Source organism: Dicentrarchus labrax, unplaced genomic scaffold, assembly GCF_905237075.1.
Source record: "Dicentrarchus labrax unplaced genomic scaffold, dlabrax2021, whole genome shotgun sequence".
Taxonomy (NCBI): domain Eukaryota; kingdom Metazoa; phylum Chordata; class Actinopteri; family Moronidae; genus Dicentrarchus; species Dicentrarchus labrax.
Window position 1 is genome coordinate 1418425 of NW_026136710.1, and position 27223 is coordinate 1445647.

Consider the following 27223-nt stretch of genomic DNA (forward strand, 5'->3'; position numbering starts at 1 on the left):
GTTTTATTGACGCAGTATCTTGTTATTTATTGTCGTGGTGTGTTCACTTACCTCCACAGAAACGTGTTTTATTCTCTAAGTCTCACTAACTACATTTGGAGTTGAAGATCTGAGAGCAGCGAAGAAGAGCAGCTTCCTCGAGTCCGAAGAGGTTGTTTTGTTTTTACATTTGTTAACGGAGGCGTGCCAACCCCGACCACTACAGCAACTGAAAGTGGAGACGTCCATCTTTTATGTGTCGTTCATTATTAACAAATAGCATTCAGTAAGAGTTATTATAATTATTATCAAGACGTACTATCATGCACTTTTTTACACTTTTAAACTCGATTATGTGTCTTTTTATATATTTCCTTGAGTCCTTTCTGTCTTATGTAAATTGTGAGTTGTTGAGAGCTGTTTGAGAAATAAAGTTCCCTACAGTGTAGCTGCAGTTTGAGGACTCGGCCACTGGGGGGCAGTACTGGCTCAAGCTGAGCTGGACTGCAGTGTCCTGCTGCTCTTACTGATGGAGAGATGTTGTAATGTAGAGGGAGACCAACTGTACACATTTAACTTATATATATATATACTGTGTTATATGACTTCATTTTATTTTTTATTCAAACTATTATTGTTGTTATTGTGATTAGTTTCTCCCACGCTGTTGGACAGACAAAGGACGTCCCGGAGGGGCTGCGAGCCGAGCTGCTGCTAACGTTAGCTCAGCTTGTTTCTCTGATAACTTAAGATCCAGACGTCCGATGACTAAAATCCTTCATCCGGTTCAAATCTAGAGTTAAAAAGCACCAAGATGTAAACAGTGGATGGTAACAATGTGGCTTCAGACTGGATCAACAGTCAATGTATGACAGCTTCTGACAGACAACCACAACGCTGACGCAGGCACAAAGGGGATATAGAATAGAATAAACTTTATTGTCCCCGAGGGGACATTTGTGTTGGGCACAGTGCTACAGTTTGTTGCTTCACAGAAACAAACATACCTCAACAACAGACACATCAAAAAACAATTACAAAATCAACATAAAAAAATCTTAAAACATGGAAGACTCTTTACATTTTAACACTGACAATGTGGCAGCTTAAAAAGAGACTGTAAGAGACTATAAGAATTAAAGTGCTACAGTGCTGGGTTGTTCATTGCACACTGCCCTATTGCACTGATTTAGTATTGGAGTATCGGGACGAACGATGACTTCAGTCTGTTTGATTTGCACTTTGGCACACTCTTCTTCCTGACGCCATCGACAGGCGACCGGTGAAACGCATCGTTACCTGAATAAAATGACAGATTTCTCTGAGTTTGAACATTGTTGGAAACATTTGGGATAATAGAAGAACTAAAATACATATAGAACATAGAGCCAGAGTTTATACGTTATTTAATATAGATTACAGCTTTAGAACTGGCAGCATTAGAAAGTCAGTGTCTCATTTTTCAGACTTTCTTGCAGAAATATACATCTAGAAATTCATAAACATTCATATAATAGTTCAGGAGAATAAGATGAAGGTTGTTCATACAAACAAACATTACCTCTTACATTTTTTGTTATTTTACATTGAATTTGATAATACGTGTGGGGGGGCGGTCAACACCCCGACTTTATAAAGGAACCGACCCCGGAGCTCAATGCGTCAGCAGCTGAAGAGCAGGACTCTCAGAGGAAGCCTCGTAAACTGCAGATCGGACTGGAGTCCTTTCAGCTGCTCTCTCCAGATCGTTTCAATGAAGATAAAGATTGTAGGGTTCTGGGACACAGTGTGTGTGTGTGTGTGTGTGTGTGTGTGTGTGTGTGTTCCCCGGAGAGCATGTTAAAAGGTCTTACATCACTGATGATGCAAAAGGTTTCTTGGCTCTTTGAGTCCGGCCCACAGCCGACCAACCTTGTACCGTAGTGTTTGAGAAAATACTGAAACTGTCTCATCTGAGCTTTAATGTGGATTTCAGGCTGCTGTAGAACCACATTACAGCTTCTGGTGCAGCCATAAAAGTAGAGTTATGATACATAATAAAGCAGTAATAACCGAGCGTCAAGCCTAATATCACAAAGCACAAATTAGCCTCAACAGTCAATCTATACAGCGGGTACCTCCATCTGTCATTAAAGACTCCCGTAGACTGAATTATACGACTGTACCAGGATGAAATATTATTATATATATTATTATGAAAATGTCTGAATGTTAAGAACAAAGTCTACTGTTTGCTGACAGAGGGGACAGTTTGGGATGACTTTACTTTAAACCGCTGCGCTCATTTCCAAATGTGTCCTGATGGAGACGTATCATTTACAGCAGGTTATGCTAGCTGTTGCTAACCCTGTACTCAGTTTGTTTATATAATGTCGCAGTGGTTCGGACACTGTAGAAGCACCGGACTGCAACCTCTCTGAGCTGCTAGGTTAGCTGCAAACAGGTAGCACACAGAAACAAACAGCGTAAATGTGCTTCTAGTGACTTTGTGACAGCAGCTGCTCATTAGCTCTGTTAGCTCTGGCTACCACCTCGCTGTCTCTGCTACGCTGCTGTGGTCAGTCTGTCAGTCACTCTGGTCACTGACTCTGCACATAGCATATCTCAGTACAGGAGAAGAGGAAGTTGACCCTGGTTTGCTCCACTGTGATTGGAGCACAGATCAAAAAGGGGGTGGGACTTAGCAAGCCTTTGTTAATAAAGCAAACTATCAGCAAAAAAAAAAAAATTCTGGAAGTTGACAGGCAGGAAATACTATCGATGATGTGTGTAAACAGAATATATCAACAATAAAATTACAGTACGGACAATTCGAAGAGCAACTTTAAGACTGTAGACTTAAAATTCTGTACAACTTAAACCTGAATGTAATTTAAAGGGGTGAGTTGTACAAATGTACAGTTGAGCAAAAGGCTGTAAACATGTTTATTTCTGCAGTACAGTTTAATGTGAGGCCTCATGGAGGCTGACTCACTGTGAAGCCAGCCAATAACAGAATAACAGAATAACGGCGCCACGTTGGCAGCGATGTTGCGAACACACTCCAGTGCCACCATCTTGTTTATGATCCAGTCATATCAAATTGTCGTCGTCCTCTTGGATCAGCCTCCAGAACTAAATCCGCCTCATTACTTTAGAGCACGCTGCTAATCAGTCAAATTACTCGCAGAGGAAATGATGAACTGTTTGTTTCATGTTTGTGTGTTTTGTCTTTTTATTTTCCTGCCAAATAGTGAAACTCAGCACATTAACACAACTGTACTTAAACACACTACAAGGAGTTTTTAACTGGTTATAAACTCATTCACTTAAACACTGATGCGTCTATATGAGCTACAATAACCAACATCAGAGGGAAGATTTATATATTCTCAATATCTGCCACCGGGTCGGATTCCCCTTGAAATCAATGAAACGAGGCGGTAGAAACGCTACCACTTTAGTCCACAAGGGGCGCCAGAATCAACACAAAAGGAAATGAATCAAACGAAAAGCATGAACTAACTTATTTCTGACATTCACCCGTCAATCAATCTTCAACGTTCAGCGACACAGAGCGAAGATTCATTAGTTATCTATCTCGCTAACAGCATGGCTAGCTAGCAGAATTCACAGATTACTGTACAAACACAGAACTTTATCTGTTTGGGTGAAACTGGATCAGATTTTATGGAGAGATTATTGTCTGGTTGTCTCTCTGACGTCCTCCGCTAACTGCTAATGTAGCTGCCGTCAGCGTTAGCAACTGAACCTCAGAGACGGACAGAGGACAGTTTGACGGCGGTACCGAGGTGATTTATGGAGTTACCAGATGGACTTGTTGCTAAAAGAAGCGAACTGTCGCTAACAGTAATGCCGTTAACTAGTTGGCTAGTGAGTCAAACCCGGCAATAAAACCTCCTCAGTCCTTCAGATGCTGCATTCAGTCCCGGTCTGGACCTGCTGTTCACTGGGAGCTTCCAGTCCGACAGAGTCAGCTACTGGATCCACTACAGCTGCTGGACTGGGGGGACGTAGCACATATAAATATATATACACATATATGGAAGCTCTTTAGGTACAATTACGTACTGAATGCTTTTACCTGTAGAGTATTTCCACAGTGAATTATCAGGATCTGAATATTTCAGATCAGTTAAGAGACTCTTGTTCTCCAGGAGCTTATATGAAGTAGTTATTTTGACCAAAGAGTCCCTGGTTGGGTTAAAGTGAAATATAAAGTAAATAAAAATGGAGGTTGGGGGGGGATTGTTCCTGGAGGTTACCCTCAGAGACACCCCCGGGGGGGCAGTGGCTGGTTTCCACAGAGCCTGATGCTTTCTCATGGAGGCGAAGTGAAACTGCAGCCAGACAGCTGCACACTGCCAGGCTGATTACACAATTTACCCAAAAGTTTGATCCACAGGAGAGAGAGAGAGTGTGTGTGTGTGTGTGTGTGTGTGTGTGTGTGTGCGCGCCTCATAACAAAAGCACAGAGGGTTCATTCACTCACGTCTCCTGGATCCAATTTAAGAGAAGCTGAGAGGAGGTCTTTCCTCCAACTATTGTCTTTGAGTCATTTGATTGCAACATCAGTCTGTTGTTACTGTACGTCCTCAGATCAGATCAGAGTTTAACATCCAGAGTTTAACATCCAGAGTTTAACATCCAGAGTTTAACATCCAGTGTTTAACATCCAGAGTTTAACATCCAGAGTTTAACATCCAGAGTTTAACATCCAGTGTTTAACATCCAGTGTTTAACATCCAGAGTTTAACATCAGAGTTTAACATCCAGAGTTTAACATCCAGAGTTTAACACTCAGTATGTTCCCATCAGTCTATAACCACCTGAATATAGCAATTACTGTGTTTTTGTGACCTTATTATGAGCTGTTTTTATCTACAGAGTCTTCTTCTGATGGAGTCCGCCATGTTTCTACAGTAGCCCAGAACAGACAAAACAAGAAGCCTTTGATGTTTTTTGTGAGTTTCGCTTCTTCCCAGGTTGTCAAATATAGATGTGAGCAGTATTCAGTTAGTTACAATCTGAGAGTTCACCACTCGATGCCACTAAATCCTTTAATTTTTCAACTACAATGAATGCTGGATGCTGACAAGACAACCATGTTTGGAAGATGGTATAAAGATAAAAGTGACATATATATGTATATATAGATAAGATGTGACTATATAAATGTGTTTGTCTTTACAACATAGATTAGCCTAGCACGTAGCATATCTAAGGACAGGAAAAGAGGAAGTTGAGTTGTTTGCTCAACTGTGATTGGAGCACAGAGCAAAATGGGGCGGGACTTAGCAAGCCCTTGCTAATAAAGCAAACTAAGAAAAAAATCAAAAGAAGTGGACAGTTACTGACATTAATTTGTAATGTAAGTCTCATAATTAATAATTGGATGGTGCTGTTTGTCTTTCACAATAAAAGCTGATGTTTGGCTCTATCAGAATAAAAGACACACACACACACACACACACACACACAGGAACAACCTCCACTATTGGATTCAACTCCTCCACTGCTGCCTGAAGTTCTGGGCCCGCTGACAGCAGCTCATCGGGGTCCCTTTAACAGTAAATATCCATAATCCCTGCCATGTTCCAGGACCCTCTTCGGGCCCCTTTTCTGTGCCGCCCCCTCCGGAACGAGGCCAGCCTTAATGAACTTCACTACCTGCAGTTATGGACCGTTTTAACTGCCCTGATGGTGGAAGACAAACTAACAGCAAGGAGTTTTTGTGGGTTTTTTTTGTACTAATGTAATAAAACTCCACAGCAGGTTAATTTAAATGTAGTTAATTTGACTGATAGCAGTTTCAGTCTCATTTGAATTTGAAAGATGGTAAAAAAAACAACCCACCTGAAATGACCTGAATAAGTCCATAAAGAACCCAGACTCTTATGGTTTGGAAATAACAAAACCTGCAGTTCCTCTAACGACCACTAGACCACCGTTTCCATTAAAGTTCAAAGGTTTAAAGTTATGAATAATTAAGCCCACGCTCCATCTATTTGCACATTTTTAATACAGTCTATGATTGTCGCTGAATATGTTAATTAACTGGTCTGAGCCAGCATCTAGTGGCCGTCGGTGGTACTGCGTCCTGGGGCTTCACTTTTTTCAGTCCTGGCGATGCTTGTTTAGCTCAGCTCAAATCCATCTCCAGTGTGTCTGTCGGTCCGTTTACACACAGAGACAACAGCTGTGGATCGACGTAAGAGCCAAACAGGCTCATTAACGTCAACAGGATTTAGTCCCTGTGGTTCGGTGCAGCCAGGCTGTGGTGAGCGTCCTGGCAAAAGTTTTGGATTTAAAGTGTGTGGGTTTCTCTATTGTGAAATGACCAAAATGTTCTCGCTTTGTTTATGTATAGTTTATAATCATTACCTCTATGATGAAAATGTCTCCACTAATGATGTGAATATGAATAAAAAAACATGAAAACAAGTGGATAAAAAAGTGATGATTCCTGACTGTGTCCGGATGTACAGACAGCAGCGTTCCCGGTCTGAAGAGGACTCCAGAGAGCCGGTCCTCGGTTGTCCTCAGGCAGACACGACTAGCAGGAAGCGCTCGTTACCTAAAAACTGAGCTGGAAGTCATTACTGCAGGATCTAGCCTAAAGTGCCTGACGCATGTACAGGTTGTCGTGCACATATGTCGGCCCCGAGGCTACAAGGAGCCGGCGATGCTAAAGAGGCGAGGAAGGAAGGATCCCCGAGTAGAACGGAGGAGATGAAAGTGAAGAGTTACAGTTAATGACAGAGGAGAGCAGATGAGAAACCGAAGGCCCCCGTGTGGATCTGTTGGGAGTCTATTGGACCTAATAAGGCTTTGCTGTCTGGTCAGGGGGCCCCGCGGTGATGCCGGGGGCCGCCGGGAAACATGTTTCTGTTTATCTGATGGGTCCCAAGCAAGTTCAAAAGGCACTGGATGGGTCCGCTGTCACTTTAATTAGGAATGAGGACATCAAATAGTAACCTTTTTCCTTCAAGGAGTCATTTTCTATCATTTATTAAACTGACTCTGTAAACTAGAAGATAAAAAAAAGTAAAACTAGAGATTTGGATTAATTTTTAGAAGATTATTTCCTGTGATTATTGATCAGAGACCAGTTTTTGTGATATTTTGTAAGTACTCAAGTTAATAAATGATATCTGTAAACGCTTCACTAAACGCTAACGATGGTTTCTTTACTTGTTGCTAAAAACAAACAAAACCCAAGTTTAGTCAAACAAACAGTTTATTGTAGCCTGGAAATATAGCATGAGCTACACATGTGGTTTAACGCTAGGTGTTTGCGAGAAGTGACCGTTTGCTCAAAAACAACAATGGCGTCTGCTGAAGAGGTTAGCGTAGCTGCTGCTAGCATCAGTTATATCAGAACTGGAGAGTATTTATTTATTTATGTGACCGAATCACCGAGACCTGTACAGAGAACCAATATCAATGCTACAGTTAGCTAGCTGCACCCTAGTAGTCAGTCATAAGAGATTGATCGATTGGTTCATTGATCTGATTGGTTTAACTTTTCCTGTGATAGACTGATAGACAGATGGTTCATCCAATCACCTGCTGAGTATTTTTGATTTCAACAGTTTCCAATTTAAACTCTCACAGATGTTTCAGTGTAACGGAGTAACATAAAGAGTTAAATGTTATCAGAACAAAACCAAACCTATCAGATCCCCGTCGTAATAGAACCAGAATGACCCTTTAAAGTAGAGTCTTGTCCATCTTCCAAACACAACTTAACTATTCAGATATGACCGTCTCTGCCCGTTCCCATCAACACCCACCACACCAACCAGAACCCCATCCTTCTTGTGCCAATCTAAATAAATGACCCAGGTCCGGTTTGTGTCGACCTCTTCTATCACCAGTTCCCTCAGAAGTCTGTCAGGATCAACCAGCCTCGATCTCCGTGAATAAACTCTTTATCCTGAACAGCTGCTGTGGCGCTGACTCCGTGTCTGGAAACAAATGCACATACAAGGCTTCTAAGTTTAGCGGTCGTCTCCATTCGGTGTATAAAGAAGCATGTTGGACAACCCGTTAGCATCTCACCAGCTGAGTGACGGGTTATTATTCAGCACAGGTTCAATGGCAGACATTGTAAAGATGAAACTCATCAGATCTTGAGTAACCAAGCTTCACTCAGCCAATATAAACAACATTTAGCTTAATGTTAGCTTAAACTTAAAAAGCAGAAGTAACGTGTGGTTGCTCCTAGCTTGTTAGCCAGACATGCTAATGTTAGAGTATACAAACACATCATTCCTTATACTATACTATATACTCTCCTGTTATTGGATGGGAAAGGCTAAAAAAGATCTCAGTATACAGAATATTTCTGTTACTACAGCTCCGTGTAAATACAATAAAGAGAGCTTCTAACATTACCTTAAACTCCGATAGCATCCAGGACCGGTTTACTCGCAGTGGGGTAATATTCAGCACAGTTTCAATGGCAGACACTGTAAAGGAGAAACTCAGCCAATATAAAGAACATTTCCAGGAATAACAAAGTCGGCAGAATGTGTTTAACCACAAATCCAACAGACAGAAGAGCATTGTTTTACACATATTCTGCATCCTACACTTACAGGACGTCTCTTTCTCTTTCGAGGCTCAGCACACTGGACCAAATATGTTGGACAGTAATAACAAAACAATAACAACAAGCCACGATGTGTTTACACAGACGTCTGGAAGCCAGTTTGGTTAACTGATTGAGGCTGTGTTATGACGGCCTGTGGGCAGGATGGAGGAGGTTGTGTTCACTGTGTCCACGTCCAAAACTGACAGTATCAGTCTAATTAAATACAGATACTGTGTTGATTCTCTGTGTTGGGACGATGATTGAGTTCATAGAAGCTGTTAAAAACCTGCAATTTTAACACGTACAAAACTGTGGGAAAAAAACCCATAAACATTAACATATCATCACCTTGTTATTGAATGTGTTAGCAAACAGATCCAGCAGTTAGCATTCATCATATATAAACCCAATATCAACTCTCTTTCAGCTCTGTATTTCCTCTCTTTCCTGAAGGAAATTATGGCTGTTTAATTGCTAAATATTAGCCTGGCCGCCATTTATGTGACCGGTTAGCTTTTACTTAAAACTTCTACCTGAACTGAATAAAGTGATTCATGACTTTAGCGCACCTCCCTAATCTCAATAATCAGTTGGTCTTGGTTATATGTTGCCAGTGTTTGAAATTCGGGGAACTACGAGGAGCTCCAATCCCCTGAAAGAAACATGAGCTCCTCACGAATTTAGGGCGAGCTCTAAAGTATCGTTTTTCTGTACCGATTGATATGTAGTTGTATTTGGAGGCAACGTCCGTCTCGTCTGTGTAACAAAATAATGCTGACCTTTGCTTGTCCACTGTGCGTTGGTAGTTTTACACTTCAATGTGTAGTTTGCTTAGTCCAACGTTAGCTTAAACACCGACAGCATCCATGACTTAATTATTTTCTTCTTTTTTTTCCTTTAGCATAAACTGTTAGCCTACGAACTGTGTTACGCTATTTAAGTCTTATCCTTTAAAGTGACGGTTGGTAGCTAGTTAGCCAGACCGGCAAACACACCAGTCCTTACACTTTTTTTGTGTTTTTAGATCGGAAAGGCTAAAAAAAAGACACCCTGAACTCTTTGTATACAGAATATCTCCGTTACTACAGATCCATGTACTCCACTTCTACATGTGGTTCGTAAACTTCTCCAAATCTCCAACTCCAAAACAGAGCCTCTAACATTAACTTAAACTCCGATAGCATCTAGGACTGGTGAGTAGTGCTACTAGTCAGCAGTGAGGAAACAGCTTTATTAAACGTAACCTGTAGCCTTATAGTATAGTCTATTGGCTAAATATTCTCTGTATGAACTGAAATGTATTGATTCTATATTTTTTGCATGTAGCTCCCATCTCCGAAAAATAGGGTCCTCAGAAAGCCAATTTGAACACTTTGTGTTGCGTATCATGTCCTGGTTTCAGACACCTGAATAAACAGGTTCTTCATATAAATATTATATCAAAACAGGCATAAGGTACAAAAAAAAAGCATCTATCTAATTAAACACAGCAGTTCACTAACATTTGCCTGCGTGTAGTTCAGTGAAGCCTTTAGTTACTCAGTTTAAGCTGATAATATGTCTTTATTTCTAATGTGATTATACCATATTTCCAACTATGCAGTGCAGTCTGTGTGATGTCTGCAGCCCATTTATCTCCCCTAGTTTTGGCACTAAAGGCAAGAATTTCATACTCTTACACGTACTGAATTACTGACTTATACAATTAATAACATTGCATTTTTAATTATAAAACAGAAATTTATGTAGTTACTAAAGTAGGACACAGTCTCTGATAGAAAGTAGCCTGAAAATCAATTAAAGAACTGCGTGATTAGAAATCCAAACACATAAACAGGATGGAATTACTGTCGGGGCCAACGAAAATATAAGCAACCACAACAACAAAAGCATGAGTTCATTACTGAGTGTTATTTGAGTTGGTGCTCCTGGTAGCTTCCTTCCACCACTTCAGGGTAGGAAATACAGCCAAGAAGCACAAAAAAAGAGAAAAAGATTATAATGGAGTTTGGTTATTGTATTATCTCCAATGGTCTGCTTATAGTAACAGCACGGTTCATGTCAAGCCCCAATCATGACCTTCTCACGCACCCCCCTCATCATCCTCTTCATGATCTGTGGCATCTGCGGCTCCTTCCTGTTATACGCACCCTTGGACCGGCGTGCCCATCCATGCGAGCAAGGTTGGTAGCAACAGAAGGCAACCCACGGGTCTCTCGAATCGCCATACACACAGCATCCTCCTCCTCATCCCCCCACTCGGGATTCACCATATCAGGATCAGCCTTGATGGAGTCCAGGTATTCACTGATCAGATCCTTGATGATTTGCTTGTTGGCAGGATCAGGTACTATCCCTCTGTAGCCTCTCAGATTTTGGTTCCCGCAAGCAATCAACAATTCATATCCGACCCATGTAATCTGTCGGAATAGGGCAGCTCTCACAACACCAAGGTCACGACGAAAGCCATAGTACACCTTCCCATCGATATGACGAATGGCCTTGCGATATTGTTCCCATTGCTGAGGGTACATCCGGCGAATGATGGGCCACTGAAAATCAGGATGCTCGTGGAGAGCCTGAGCTGCAATGTCCAATGATTTGAGTCCGGATCCGGTAGCTTCTGCCAACAGTACTTTGAGCCTGATGGCAGCCCCAGGAACCAGCTTCAACCATCTTTGGAGAATCTCATGAACATTCCCATCATGGATGTATTGGCGAAAGTTCATGTATGTCAGCCTTACATCACCTACTGCATACATCTCAACCACAGCTGGCATCAACGGACGTAACTCGTTCAGAATGCGCTGCTGTTTGGCCTTAGACAGAGTGCCTCGGGTCGCAAAGGAAATCAGCATGATGACGATGCAGTACACGATCCGACCTCGCTGCCTGGACTCTGGGTGCTTCATGATGGCCAGTAGCAAAGCCATCTTTTGTGCCAAATTAGTTCCAGGGACCCAATGCCTCTGCTGAAGATGCCAGCACCCTTCGACTACCCCACCCTCACCGACTGGGAGTCTCCCAATGATGTTATAGAACCAGGCTTCATTATTCAAGCGGCGCTCATTGTCAACCAGTTTTTTCAACTCAACCACAGCCGCAGCTTGTTCCATGCACATGGTCGGAGGCAATATTGGAGCCAAGATTTCGGCAATAACCTGCTGTCTCGCATGTGACGCTTGACTCTGCTCAAACCGCATCGCAGACAGGACACCTGCCAATGCCAGATCCGTAATCCCGAGCTCGAGGCCGTTCATCCTGATCGCGGTGAATGGGGCAATGTTGCAGTTTTGGAAGACACATGGAAGCACTCCACCAGTGGCCACGAGTTGTGCAAAGACAGCGGCATTGTCAGCAGGACCCCACTTAATCACAACTGGGATCTCAACCTGCGGCGGAGGGATTTCCTGTTGCTTAACTTTAACAACACCAGGTGCAATCCCAAGCGCACGATTTTCATCGCGCAACGCTCTCAGCCTCTGCTTCCAGAGGTTTGGGCCTTGTGCTGCTCCAGGTTGTGCATTGGCACGCCAGTTCAAGTTCCAGTTCCACATCCAGTTCCACATCCAGTTCCACATCCAGTTCCACATCCAGTTCCACATCCAGTTCCAGTTCCACATGGTTCAAATTAATAGTTGAGATGGCTGGATGGATCTGAAAGACAAGGGTTGGAAAAGCCTCAAACACTCCGCTTTTAAAGAGATTCTATTCTATTAACTTGCAGTGGGGAGTTTTAACATAACCTGTAATCCTGCAAACTGTGTTATGCTGTTTAACTTTTATCATTTGTAGTGATGCTTGCTCCTGTAGCTAGTAAGCTAGTTAGCTGTACAAACAGTTACGTTAAACGTAAAAAAAAGTTACGTTTGCTTTGCTAATATCGTACAATCACTGTTTTGGAGTCGGGTTTAGCGAACAATCAATTGTAGCAGCTTTTTAGGTAATTGTGGTTTTTGTAAACAAGTCAGAAGTAAGAGCTAGTTAGCCCACATGCTAACATTAGCAGCTTACGTTAGAGCAGACAAACACAGAATTCCTTACATATATTTTTTTGGATTCGTTTGCTTAATATTGGACAATCACTGTTCAGGGGTCGGGTTTAGCGAACAGTCAATTGTAGCTTGTTCGGTAATTGTGGTCCTCTTTTTTTATATAAACAATATCAAAATTTGCTCTGACTGAAACTTAATATTTGCCACAGTCTTATACACACACATATGCTATCATGCACTTAGAGGCCACCTGGGAGAGCTGCACAGGTTACTCTATCTGACCTCCACACACACACACACACACACACACACACACACTGTAAAGCCCTGTAGAAGAACAGCTGATTTGGGGCTCTAGAGTACTCTAATGCCCAAACAGCCTCTTAAAGCAATTATTCTTGGAAAGAGTGTCTGTTTGCAGAACTCAGATCATAGTCTCGCAGTAATCCCTTCATTTCCCTCTCAGGAACATGTGGCACACAGCTTGTTGCCTTTGCCTCACCGACAAGGAAACCAAAACAACACTGAGGGAACCGAACAGAAAGGAAACTCATTATTTAACTTCTGCTTGCTTCCTCTCGTCTGTCCGTCCTGCAGGAAAGTTGCACTAAATGTTAAAGAATGACAAAAGAATCATTTCCTGTCTCATCTTAAAAATGCTTTGATATAACGTGAAACATTTAACTGTAAATAATCATAAATTTACTGCTTATTTAAAGAAAATTTCCTTTTTTCCCCACTTAAATCTATAATTTTTAGTAGATGTTTACTGTTTATTTTAAAACTGGGTTTTAAATTCAAGTTTAATAAAAGTTAAAGTAAAAAAAAGTATTTGTTGTGTAACTTTACATGGATTTGTTTGTTAATTAACAGATATCTTATATAATTATGGAAGTTTACACAACAGAAATGTTGAATAAATGCTGTTTATCAGTGTATAAGCATTGGTAAACTGTCCAAATACAGTTTTTATCAGTGAAAACAACAATTATTACTGTAATTTCACAGATAATGACTTTTATTACAGTTCTATAACTTTTAAAAGTCAGATTAAAATAGAAATATTATGTTATTTTACTGTACTTTTGTGAAGCTCTAGCTGCCAGAAATGTTATTTTTTTACAGAAAATGTTTTACAGTGTATGCACAGGTACAGGTTTATTATTTAATACATGTTCTGTGTGTTGGAGCCTTATAGCAAATATTCAGCAAAAGGATAAGTCCTATAATATTCTATATTTCTGGTATTTATGAACACATTATGGGACAAATGTTTCAAATTTGTCTCACATTCTTATCTCACATGTTTGACTATAAATTAATACTATTTCTATTTCTATTTCATTATCTGACTTTTTATATATATTTTTTTTATTCTCATAATTAAGTTTTATCTCAAAATGTGTACGTTTTATCTTTTAATTATGATTTTTTATGATTTTTATCTCATTATTTCGACTTATCATGATATTTCTTTTTTATTTTCCAGGTAAAAATTTTAATCTCCTGAGACCAGAGCTCTTTTTTGGGATGCATTTTTAATTTCTCTTTGCTATTCGGGTTTATTGGGACCTGATAAGTATAAAAACTAATCATCATCTTTTTGACATGATGTTGTTTTTGAGAAAAATTATCCACATGTGGACACAAATATTAATATATTAATATTTTAATATATTTTAATAATAATTAATAATATATATATTTATATATTTTAATTAATATTAATAATAATAATAATAATATATATTTAATAATATTAATATATTAATATTTTAATATATATTTAATAATAATTAATAATAATATATTTATATATTTTAATATATATATAATAATTCATAATAATATATATAATAATATTAATATTTTAATATATATTTGATAATAATTAATAATAATATATATAATAATATTAATATATTAATATATCTATTTAATATTAATATATTTATATATTTTAATATATATATTTAATAATAATTAATAATAATATATTTAATAATATTAATATATTAATATGTATAAAACATGCTCTATCTGTTTGTACTGTTGTAAACTATTGTACTAGTCTAATAACAGGAGTTTAATCTTATTATTTATTTTATTAGCAGAAATAAGAAACTATAGTCTAATAACAGGAGTTTAATCTTATTATTTATTTTAATAGCAGAAATAATTAACCATAGTATAATAACAGGAGTTTAATCTTATTATTTATTTTATTAGCAGAAATAAGAAACTATAGTCTAATAACAGGAGTTTAATCTTATTATTTATTTTATTAGCAGAAATAAGAAACTATAGTCTAATAACAGGAGTTTAATCTTATTATTTATTTTATTAGCAGAAATAATTAACTATAGTCTAATAACAGGAGTTTAATCTTATTATTTATTTTATTAGCAGAAATAATTAACTATAGTCTAATAACAGGAGTTTAATCTTATTATTTATTTTATTAGCAGAAATAATTAACTATAGTCTAATAACAGGAGTTTAATCTTATTATTTATTTTATTAGCAGAAATAATTAACTATAGTCTAATAACAGGAGTTTAATCTTATTATTTATTTTATTAGCAGAAATAATTAACTATAGTCTAATAACAGGAGTTTAATCTTATTATTTATTTTATTAGCAGAAATAATTAACTATAGTCTAATAACAGGAGTTTAATCTTATTATTTATTTTATTAGCAGAAATAATTAACTATAGTCTAATAACAGGAGTTTAATCTTATTATTTATTTTATTAGCAGAAATAATTAACTATAGTCTAATAACAGGAGTTTAATCTTATTATTTATTTTATTAGCAGAAATAATTAACTATAGTCTAATAACAGGAGTTTAATCTTATTATTTATTTTATTAGCAGAAATAATTAACTATAGTCTAATAACAGGAGTTTATTATAAACTAAAGAGAATCTCACCCACCGGAGTCGATCTGCTGTGTAGTGTGATGATGACGCAGAGGCTAAATCAGGACCCGCCCTCCTCGGCCCCCGATTGGCTACTCCTCGATGCCGTCGTTGCTCTGATTGGTCGGAGCTGCGCTGAGCCAATCAGAGGCAGAGGAGGGCGGGCCGTCACGTCGCTCTTCCTGTGAAACAACAACAACCGTTAGCAGCGGCGGTTGTTTCCAACCGAAGGTAAGATTCAGACCGGGGCCGCTCCCCGTGCAGCTGTCGGTGGACTCACACTGCTGCTGCTGCTGCTGCTGCTGTTGTTGTTGTTGTTGTTGTTGTTGTTGTTGTTGTTGTTGTCCGCCTTCCTCGTCACGTGCCGAAGCTTGTGTTTACAAACAGCTAGCCACCGTTAGCATTAGCTAGCTCCCTGCTCAGTCAGTGTACAGCCTTTAACTCTCAGTAACTCCTATATTACATAAAATATAACATATATAACATAAAATATAACATATATTACATAAAATATAACATATATTACATAAAATATAACATATATAACATAAAATATAACATAAAATATAACATATATTACATAAAATATAACATATATTACATAAAATATAACATATATTACATAAAATATAACATATATAACATATATAACATAAAATATAACATATATTACATAAAATATAACATATATTACATAAAATATAACATATATAACATATATAACATAAAATATAACATATATTACATAAAATATAACATATATTACATAAAATATAACATATATTACATAAAATATAACATATATAACATAAATATAACATAAAATATAACATATATTACATAAAATATAACATATATTACTTAAAATATAACATATTTATACACATATATATCTGTATATATTATATCTACTCTTTAATACTTTACTGGAAACACCTGGAAATGTTTTACAATGTTAAAAGAACCTGTAAATAAACAACTGGTTCTAAACCTTTTATTTATTAAACTGATTCAATTATATATTTTATGGATATTTCATATATAAACTGTAAAATAAACCCAAATAATAAACTCAGATAAAGTGTAAAACAGGTGATTTGGATTCAGATTATTTCCTGTTTATGAAACTTTTTATACAATCTGTCTGTATTATGTATTTTAAATCATTTTTAACAATCAAACAGACTTAATAAGATTATTTTTTGATAGATTAAATGTTTTCTGCTCTGCCATCGTTAGATTAAAACATTTCAATGATAATTTACTTTTCCTCCAACAAGTTACAGGCTTTATAATCAAGAAGGTTTTATGACCCCCGGTGAAGCTTTGGCGACCCCCGGTGGGGGTTCGACCCTCAGGTTGGGAGCCGCTGAGTTAGTCGACTCAGGATTGATAATTAATATATAATAATAATAATAATAATAATAATAATTAATTAACTGTTTCAGTCATTTTTCAAGCGATAATGTCAAATATTTGTTGGTTCTTGCTTCGTTAATAAGAGCTTTGTCATTAATGCTGGTTGGACAAAATGAGACGTTCAAAGACGTCAGTTTGTCCTCTGGTTAGTGAGTTAGTTAGTGAGTTAGTGAGTTAGTTAGTTAGTTAGTGAGTTAGTTAGTGAGTGAGTGAGTTAGTTAGTTAGTGAGTTAGTTAGTGAGTGAGTGAGTGAGTTAGTGAGTGAGTTAGTGAGTGAGTTAGTGAGTGAGTGAGTGAGTTAGTTAGGTAGTTAGTGAGTGAGTTAGTGAGTTAGTGAGTGAGTGAGTGAGTTAGTGAGTTAGTGAGTGAGTGAGTTAGTTAGTTAGTTAGGTAGTGAGTTAGTGAGTGAGTGAGTTAGGTAGTGAGTTAGTTAGTTAGTTAGGTAGTGAGTTAGTTAGTGAGTTAGTTAGGTAGTTAGTGAGTGAGTGAGTGAGTGAGTGAGTGAGTTAGTTAGGTAGTTAGTGAGTTAGATAGTGAGTGAGTTAGTTAGTTAGTGAGTTAGTTAGTTAGATAGTGAGTTAGTTAGTGAGTGAGTGAGTGAGTTAGTGAGTGAGTGAGTTAGTTAGTTAGGTAGTTAGTCAGTGAGTGAGTGAGTGAGTTAGTTAGGTAGTTAGTGAGTGAGTGAGTGAGTGAGTTAGTTAGTTAGTTAGGTAGTTAGTGAGTGAGTTAGTGAGTGAGTGAGTGAATCTGTGTGTGATCGGCTCCAATAGCAGCTGATTCAGTGGTTGTTGAGATATTTCAGTCACAGACTAATGTTGAGTGTTTAATAATATGATAAAAACGTATTGCGATGTGATTCAGTATTAATGTGGGAATGATTATTATTGTGTCACAAATTCAATCACGCGTGAAAACGAGACGTTTTTGCAGTTCCGTAACAAACAAACATCTTTTCTTAAATCTGTAGAATAATATTTGTTGGTCCTCTAATCTCCACAGAACTACAGCACTTCATTATAGATAGATACTTTATTTATCCCGAGGCAAATTCAAGTACCCAGTAGAATACACAATACTAAACATACATTAAACTAAAATTAAAAACCCTAACCTTAAGAATAGAATCTAAAATAAAAGAGACAATATAAAGTATTATATAGAATTAACAGTAGCTACAGTTAACAGTGCAAATACAGGTAGAAATTGTCAATTGTGTATTATCTATTGTCCTGTATTTGACACCATTTGTCACATTTGAGGATAATATTTGGTCCCATTAGTTGATTGTGACGGTGGAAGATGACCCACAGGTTGGTCCAGTCTCTCTCTGAGGACCCGACACCGTCTTTAAATACAAGAAACAGCTCTTTCCAGCATCTCTTCCAGATGAGAAGTTCCTCCGACTGAAGCAGGTGTTAGACGGATGTTGTTAAAGACGAGGTTTCTCTGCTGCTCTCTGTACTTAGGCCTAATGAGAGGTTGTGTATGGGGGCATTACAGTGCTCACACAGCGCTGATGACACGGTTGCATGAAGCTGGACTAATCATTTTCACTTCGGTCATTACGCGACCGAACGAAAAAACCAACGTTTAACAATTACATAACACTTGTAGCACGAAGTCTGAGCTTGTTTCAGAGAGCAGATAATGAACGACTCACTTCGTTTCTATTTTAAGGGTTTTTTGTTTTTTATTGGAGTTTTCTTCAGGGAGGCACAGAGATCTTTATTTATCTGTTAGTCCCATAATTCAGTTACAGCTTATAAATTACATTTATTTTTAATTCGTATGCAAAACATTTAACAGGTTTTCTGTTCAGTGGAAGCCAAAGTATGTTTGTGAAAAGTAAAGAATAGTTAAATAATTTGAGTAATTTTCTGAGTTTATATTAATTTAATTTAATGTTAAAATATTTTATTTCAATAAAAGCAACGAAAGTTTGAGGTCTTTTTTTAAAGTTCTGTTGTAACTTCATTGCAGTTGTAAAATCAAAGTTTTCAGTTTAAAGTCTGATGATATTAAAATGTTCTTATACTCCATGACAGTAGAATAAATTACTATAAACTTATAACATATAAACTTATAGCTTATATAGCTATAATAACATACAACATTTATACATTAATTACTAACTACGTAGTACTATTCCCAACCCATGCTAACCGGTTCTTTACAATCCTATTTTGTTGTTTTTACTAGCTAAAGTTTTTCCTTCAGCATCCTGCAAATGGATCTTACCTGGTTGTGAGAAATAGCAGCTCGGTCTCTTTATTTAATATCAAACTCTTATTTTCTGTGTATTTTCGAACAATATGTTTGCGGGTTAGCCTTTGTTTTATACTAGCATAGAGACAAATCTAATAACCGTTATTTTTCTCTACTTTCGTATTTCCAAACGTTTTGTTTGACATAAACCAGAACCAGCAGAGAGCAGGACAGAGCCGCGACCGTTAGCTTAAACTAACCCGAAAGACGTTATTTAGCCTATTGAGCCTATGATAACGCTAGCAGACAATAGTATTGAGTGTTGAGTTTCCTGATGAGTTTCTGGTCTCAGTCTCTAGTTTCAGTCTTCTTCCATACAGCATGATGTTCATTTAGTAACTGATGGTCCCATTGAGAGTAAAACAGACCATAAAGCAGGGTATGCTTTCATTATAATTACCTGAATATCAGTTTATGATTAAAATGGATAGGCAGCGAGTGTCTCAAGGCTTTAACAATATAGTGTTTCACCATCTACCAGCCCCCCCCATTAGCAGCTCTGAACAGTCGGGCCTTGTTTGTTTTCTCTTGTGGGGGCTTCTATGTTTGTCCTGGCCAAGCCTTATGGGGTCTCTGATGGTTTACAGATCCGTTCTCCCTTCAAACCTTCAATATATCTTCTATTCTCTCTATAAAACCACAGCCCCCCCCCCAACCCCCCCTGCAGACAGCTCAATCCACTGCTGTAAACCCGGACCCACGTTCAGGAGGAGGTTCTGGTAGCGGAGGCAAAGTGTTGGCTGTGACTACATGCCAGGAAAATGATGCAAGAGCAGCTGTGGGAGTTATGACAGATCTCCACCAGGTCCGACACACCTCCAGCAATCAGTGACTGTTCGACTCGCTCGCTGTTCTGGGTTTAATCTTTAAAGTTACATTTTACAGAGAATTACATAAATCTGAGTGGAAAAGGCTCCATGAAACCTGTTTTCATGCGTCAGTAAAGGTTCCATATGCAAGATTCAGAAGTGTTTCGTATTGTATGAATCACTTTTAATTGTCAATGAGGATGTAATGTAACTTAAATGAGACCTCTGACTCTCGTGGTTGCCTGTGGACGGATTTATATTGTGTTTCTTTGGAGGGACGAGGGTCAGATTTTCCACAAATATCCAAAGGTTGTGGCGTTTATGACAACACTAGCTATCGTTAGCTTGGGGTTGTCTTGGCTGCGCGGTGTGGATCTGGCGTCGGTCGCTTCGTGGTGTTGGCTGATGGGCTGATTTGTAAACGGCGAGCTATTTAGTAGCATGGAGCTAACGGTCCAAATAAAACATAGGAACATTATATATTATATGGTGTAAATGTTTCTGTCCTCTGACTTTGTGTTTTTGTGTGTTTCTGGTGTCGTCTGCAGAGATGAACACGTCAGTGCGTGAAATCCACACCTCGTCGGAGCCTGACTCCTCCTACTTCCTGCGTGTGGACTGGAGGGGGCGGGGCTTGGGTTCAGGCTTCCAGTTGCTGCTGACGGATGGACGGGACGCCTGGAGAGGAGACGGTAAAAAAAAAATCTCACCCGGCGTGACCTCACAGCGCGTCATGTCACACGTTAACGTGTCCGACCTGACAGATTTATGCTCACCTGATATGTGGACGGCCTCACCTGTTCGACCACACACACACACACACACACACACACCTTTATCACTTCACCTGGAACGTTTCAGGGCGTGCCGTCGTTGACCTTTTCAACTGCTCGGACAGTTTCACTCAGAGGAAGATTTATTAGTTTATTAGATTTATTAGTTTCTAGACACCAGGACTGCAGTACGTAATAAAACTGTTCAGTACATTTAAGTATAAACTTTAGTACAAATTTTTGTCTTTTCATTTCATGCCTGCTTTCTATTTCTACTGTACTTTTACCTTTCATATAATAATAAAACACACTTCAAACTGGACAGAAATAACATAAAACTCACCAAAACCGTCTTTTTAACACTTTCCAACAATCACCAACTCTGGTTTGGTGGAAATAAATCCTTAATTCACCAAGTTACATGTGAAAATATTCACGAAACGGGCCGGCATTGCTGGAAATTAACGTCTTTGGGGACAAAAGTGCATCCACCATTTCTGCCACTGACAGACTCAGGTTGTTATTGTCAGTGTCTGACAGCATTATGGAAAGGATCCCTACAGAGATAGACCTTTAGTTTAACCACAAACAGCCGTAATATCACTATCACTCTCCACCAGACTCCAGAGACAAAAACACTAATTTTACCTTCAGATCATTGTAACTTCATTCAAAGTGGACAGAAACAGAATAAAACTCATTAAAAGCGTCTCTGTTAGTGTTTCCAACAATTACCAACTCTGGTTTGGTGGAAATAAATCCTTAATTCACTGACGTAGATGATAAAAACAGCAGTTTCAGTCGGAGCAGACCGGCTATGGAAACAAACCACAGAGAGGCTGCGATACAACACAGGCAGAGGGAGAGAGACACCATGTGACTCTGTGTCTTTATATAGAGAATATAAAGTTATCAGTCATTATCAGTGTTATTATTTCTTTGTAGTGAGCGAGGCAGCAGTGTGTGAGGAGGCAGAGGAGCTGGAGATGGAGACCCAGAGGTACATCCAGGACCTCCAGCAGGCGCTGACCGAGACAGAAAGCTCTTCGACGTACAGCTTCAGCCTGACGCCGTCGCCACCCGACCACCGCTCCGCCGTCACGCTGGCGTACGAGAAGGTTCAGAAGGACATCTCTGTGAGTGAAACTACAGTCAGCATTGTTCACGGTATCTCAGAGTGATACTGCAGCATGTATGGGCTCGACTACACTGTAAAACAAATATATAAATATTAATATTAATAATATTAGAAAAATATCCAGGGAATTTACATGTTTAATGTAAAATAACTTGAAAAATCTGTAACTGTAAAGAATCATAAAATTGCTGCTTATTTAAAGAAAATGTCCTAAAAAGAAGATAAAAAGATTTTTTGCAAATCACAGATATTTATTGTTTATTTAATAGATTAAACTGTTAAATAGAAGTTTAATAGTGTTAATATATTTAAATTTATGTAAAATTTGTGACAGCAGGAAAAAAAGAATTTGCTCTCTGACAGATATCTTTATGTTGAATAAATGTTGTTTATCAGTGTATAAGCATTGGTAAACTGTCCAAATACAGTTTTTAATCCGTGAAAATCAGTTCACCTGTATTTATAGCTAACTGCATTGTTTTTACAGTGTAAATATCTTTAATTAAACATTAAAAAGACAAAAAGGTACATAAAATTAAAGCTCAAAACTGTATTTTAATGATAAAATTACTGTATTTATTAGTTATTTTCTGTTATTTCACTGTATGTTTTTGGTGCTCAGCTGGAATATTACAGGTATTTTTTTACAGTGTTCCTGGTGTTGTAGAGTGTGTTGATTTAAACTCGGCTCTCTCCTGGCCGACGGGTCAAGAGGTTAATTTGTGAGAGTGCTGGTTGTGTTCTGACTCTGCAGCTTTATCAGTAAGTTGATTATTGACAGTAAACCATCTTCGGGGTTGTTGATGTTTCACATGACGTCGGCGCTGCTTCCTTAATCTCCCTCTGATGTGTGAAAGCTCCAGAGAAACGTACACCGAACCGAGGAAGTGATGAATAGAGTGTGAAATGTTAATATTATTTCAGAAACTTGACTCGTGGCCTTCATGTCATTGTTACTGTTACCTCACCAAAGACCTGTAGTAAAAGTATCTGAACTAATACAATAATAACCTCATGTGAGGATGCATTCCTTTATATTTCTGCTTCAGATTAACACAACTTGACCCATAACCTATAATATTAATGCTTAAACGGTTAAATAAATAGCAAAAAGTAATAACAAATTCTTTAAATTAGGTTGATGTAACTGATTAAGAGTTGAAATAGTTAGCTTAAAGTATTAAATGGTGACAATGTAACTGTAAAGAATGGATAAATGCTTTAAAATGTTAAATCTACTGTAGATTTCTTAAAGTAATGGAGAAACAGTTGAAGTAGTCCGCTAAAAGACTGGAAACATTTGTAAAGAAAAGCTAAAAGTCATAGAAAAAGCCAACAGTAATATAGATATAGCTGAAAAAGCTAAAGTTAAGTAGCCAAGTACTAGAAAAATGATTGAAATATGTTTAAAAAAACTAAAAGTAGTTTAAGAAATGGTTGAAATATGTTTAAAGTAACAGACAAATGGTTGAAATGTGCCAGTTTCTACCTCTGCCAATGTAAACGAGTCCAAACGGACCTAAACATTCACAGTTGAGCTTTATTAAACATAAATGAACACATTGAGAACAATAACGGGCGGTGCTCTAGTTCATCTGACCGGACTGTGGGGGTATATCAGAGAGGTTGGGGGTAATAATCAGTCAACAACAGCAGTGAAATCCAGCTTTTACATTAATACTATATCATATTCAATAATACAGCAGTCACAGTTTAATACTGAACTTTCACTGATGTTCCTGTGAGTATTTCTCCAGCGGTGTTTAGCAACTGACTGAATAATCCCTGTTCAGGGGTCAGTTGTGTGACTAACTCTTCGATGCCGACACAAACCTTTGTTGCCATGGTAGTTATGACAGAATGGAAATCTGTTGCAGCAGAAGGGAAATGAATCGATGCTTCTGTTCTCCATAAACGAGAGTTGGAAACAGTGGATTTGCAGAAGTGTGCTGCAATGTGTTAGCGGAGGTGTGCGAGGGGTTTCTCTTGCTCAACGTAAAAAAAAAAAAAAACCCAGTAATTCATCTGTCATAAAGTTATGAGTCATAATGAAAGGCCTCGGTCTAATGTCGGCTCGTTCCCCTCTAATCGCTGCTCAACGCTGCACAACACGCCTCACACACGTACAGGTGTTACCTGAGCTGGTTAGCATACCAAACGCGTGTGTGTGTGTATGTGTGTGTGTGTGTGTGTGTGTGTGTGTGTGTGTGTGTGTGTGGTGATGCTTCTTGTCAGCATGTTCTGCCGACGTCCAGCAGCAGTACAGAGAGAGAAATGTTTTCTGTCGCTGACTTCAACAGATTTAAAGACTTATTCTCCCAGCTGATGCTACATTGTGTAGAATAATCATCATCAGATGGTCACAGTCACAAACACTGTTTAAACTCATAAGATATGTATTTAACAACAAAGCAGAGTTTACACAGTGACACAGTGAGCAAGAGTCTGCAGCAGTGGTTCCCAACCTTTTTTCACCAACCCCTTTTCATTGAGTAAAAAGGCTAAAAGTAATAGAACAATGGTTAATGAAGCTGAACTTGGTTAAATAGTTAAGAAGAAGATACAACTTGTAGAAAAATGTATTTAAAAAATCTAAAACTTGAAGTAAAATGGTTCAAGAAGCTAAAAGTAATGGAGACGTTCTGTTTGTGTTTTCTGTCGCTGACTTCAACAGATTTAAAGACTTATTCTTCCAGCTGATGCTGCATTGTGTAGAATAATCATCATCAGATGGTCACAGTCACAAACACTGTTTAAACTCATAAGATATGTATTTCACAACAAATCCTCGAATACAACTTTATTATCCACCAGAGACAAGACGTTGTCTTTAGTGCATCAAAAACATAAAAGCAGCACAACAACATTCAGCCTATAGATCAACGAACAGTGAACAAGAGTCTGCAGCAGTGGTTCCCAACCTGAATACATTCAACACAGAACATAAACTGAACAATGAACACAAACAGTGACACAGTAACTTATTATCTTCTGTGAATATTCATCAGATCAGAGTTTTCTGATATTTTTAGGAACCTTTTATACAATCAAGTAACACAAACTCAACTTTGTGAGTTAAAAACATTGATGTTTAACTTGTAGCACGTGGTTAGCTCAGGGCAGCGGTTGGACGCCCACTGCAACGTTCAAGTGCTACAAGAAAGTAATATATTCTGATAATATTTCCATTGCTAACATTATACTGAACAACAAGCAGTCGAACTACAAATAAAGACCTGAAACCTGCTTTCTTTCTGTTTGCAACAAACTAAATTAGTTCTTTAAAATAGGTTTGTGGTTTTATTTATTTGTATCTGAAATTGATATGAAACAACTATAATCTTGCAGCCTGGATTATATTGTCTTTTTGACATCATGTTGCGGACCGGAGGGCGGGAGATTGAGGGCCGGCACTTTGAGATCCCTGGTGTAGGGTATTAGCATGCTAACATTAGCTAATTAGCATTCAACAAAGTGCAGCTGAGGCTGATGGGAATGTCGTTATTCCTGCAACCTGATGATGGCGCTTGAATGAAAAATCACCAGTCTCCAGTAGTTGTTGAGATATTCATCCATAGATCCATGAAACATACCAATAAAAGACTTCAAACATCGCAGTAGTTAGTAGTAATAGCTAGTAATGAGGGAGAGATACAATCAAGGGCCTCAGACATTGTAGTTTATGGTCGGCAGCCTGATATTTGAGTCTTTAACAGTTTCAACCAGTTGAACATGATGTACAACAGGCGCTGTTATGAAATCCTGCTTGGCACGAATAATAAGCGAGCAGAAGATGAGCAGCGTCCCCGAGAGACGATAAACAAACACCAGTGGTTACCGGAGGAATAAATAAATGAAACTTTAACAGCAATGTGAACTGAAACACTGAATAAAAAAGGACTTCCAGATGACTTACTCTGAATAAAGAGAGTCCATCCACAGTCTGTGCTGGTGGAGGATTAATGAACCTCAGGAAAGTGTCGCTGCTGCTGTCAACGTTCATAGGAACTGTTGTTTGATTCATTTATAGGAAACTAAAACTTAACATGAATCAAAACAAAACTCAAGTGCTCATTTTCAGAAAATGGAAACTAAAAGTGCAAATGTCCTAAAAAAACAACCTCCTTTCATTATTATTATTTCTCCCGTCATTATTCTGCAAAGACCCGACCTCTTATTCTGAATCCTGAGCATCGTCCAGAACGGGAGTTTGGACTCGAGTTCAACCTCAGTACCATGTATTGAGGAAGCTCCATTGTTTCACCATAAACCTGCTGTTATATTAACGACTTTAGCGTCCACTAGCTCCGTGGTAGCGCCCGCATTCACCCACACTGGCAGTAAATTTAGAAAAGGTGGAGCTGCACTCTGAGGTCTCTCCCCAAATAAAAGTGTGCGGCAGTTAATTAGTGTGAATCAGTGAGTCAGAAACAGCTTTTGAAACAGTAGCGTCTCTATGACGACATGAGAAACCTTTGCCCACATCAACAGTGCTTCTGCCAACGCGGCCCAGCCAACTCACCGGCGTCTCAGACCCAGTCAACAACATACAGCTCTGACAACAAAGATCCTCCTTAATGTGAGCACTCAGGTGGCAGCTGAGGTTTCTTGTCTGTGGTGAAATTAAGAGCTTAATACCGAGTGTGTACGATGAGGCAACAACCTGGAAAGTGTTTGCCAAGAAGAGCTTAGAAGAGGTATTTCCATTGCGAGCAGTATTTTACTCTGAAGTTTATTTACTTAACATTTCTAAGAGGTGGTGAAGTAATAGTTGGCAAATATTAGACAGGAAAACACTGGAGTGGTGGGAAGATGATGAGACTGAAACGTTTGGTTTCTATCACAGTCAGAACGCATTGATTGATGTAAATAATGTCTGTCTGTAGCTCAGTACGCCGTTCTGGTCTGAAATAACTCAATATGTACCGATAGGATGATGAATGTACCGCAACGCTGAACCCTGTAGACCAGGGCTGCCCAATGTGGGGCTTTGGCCCGCGACCGATTATTTTTGGGCGCTGCCCATGCTCGAATTGTTAATACTTTTAACTATTATTATGTGCCAGCAGTCGGAATATCTCTTTTATTATTTATTTATTGTTGCACTTTTTCTCCTGACCACAAATTAACATTGTATTACATTGGGGTTAGGGTGGCGCTGTTGAGCTCCCGTCAGCTCAAATCCGACCGGCCGTGACCACAGAGTGAGAAGATCTTCTTTGTCTTCTTCTAACGGCGTCGCTTAGAAACCAACGAAAAAGAGTGAGAAGATGCTGTGATGGAGCGCGGGAGGCAGTGGCACTGTGATAAGAGAAAGTTT

General features: G+C 38.4%; 2 protein-coding genes and 1 long non-coding RNA gene across 8 annotated transcripts in view; 1 reads left to right on the plus strand and 2 right to left on the minus strand.

The window, feature by feature from the left end:
• Nucleotides 1-7201: 7201 nt before the first annotated feature.
• On the minus strand, nt 7202-9594 carry LOC127370199 (uncharacterized). Its single transcript, XR_007886159.1, has 2 exons — nt 8380-9594; nt 7202-7949 (listed from the first exon to the last, which is right to left on the minus strand). It is a non-coding gene; the product is annotated as an uncharacterized LOC127370199 (long non-coding RNA).
• Nucleotides 9595-10283: 689 nt separating this feature from the next.
• si:dkey-81e3.2 (uncharacterized) lies at nt 10284-26422 on the minus strand. Of its 2 annotated transcripts, XM_051412011.1 has the most exons (3): nt 25820-26422; nt 15516-15953; nt 10284-12235 (listed from the first exon to the last, which is right to left on the minus strand). In XM_051412011.1, the coding sequence occupies exon 3, from the start codon at nt 12199-12201 to the stop codon at nt 10687-10689; it is 1515 nt and encodes a 504-aa protein (XP_051267971.1). In that variant the 5' UTR covers nt 12202-12235; nt 15516-15953; nt 25820-26422; the 3' UTR covers nt 10284-10686. The 2 variants fall into 2 exon arrangements, with proteins under 2 accessions (XP_051267971.1, XP_051267972.1); XM_051412012.1 differs by lacking the exon at nt 25820-26422 and having other exon boundaries at nt 15512-16039.
• The window catches only part of LOC127370198 (DNA repair protein XRCC4), a 28728-nt gene continuing 17162 nt past the window's right edge, over nt 15658-27223 (plus strand). For 4 of the 5 annotated variants that reach the window (XM_051412015.1, XM_051412018.1, XM_051412017.1 and 1 more), the window contains exons 1-3: nt 19845-19988; nt 20541-20684; nt 21711-21901. In XM_051412015.1, the coding sequence (XP_051267975.1) occupies nt 20543-20684; nt 21711-21901 (333 nt within the window). In that variant the 5' untranslated portion in view covers nt 19845-19988; nt 20541-20542. Of the gene's footprint in view, nt 15731-19844; nt 19989-20540; nt 20685-21710; nt 21902-27223 lie in introns of those variants that run through there. The other variant, XM_051412016.1, reaches the window with a different exon arrangement.

Excerpts from the sequence above, each read along its gene's own strand:
- si:dkey-81e3.2 (XM_051412011.1), bottom strand. The coding sequence starts at position 12,201 with ATGTGGAACTGGAACTGGATGTGGAACTGGATGTGGAACTGGATGTGG.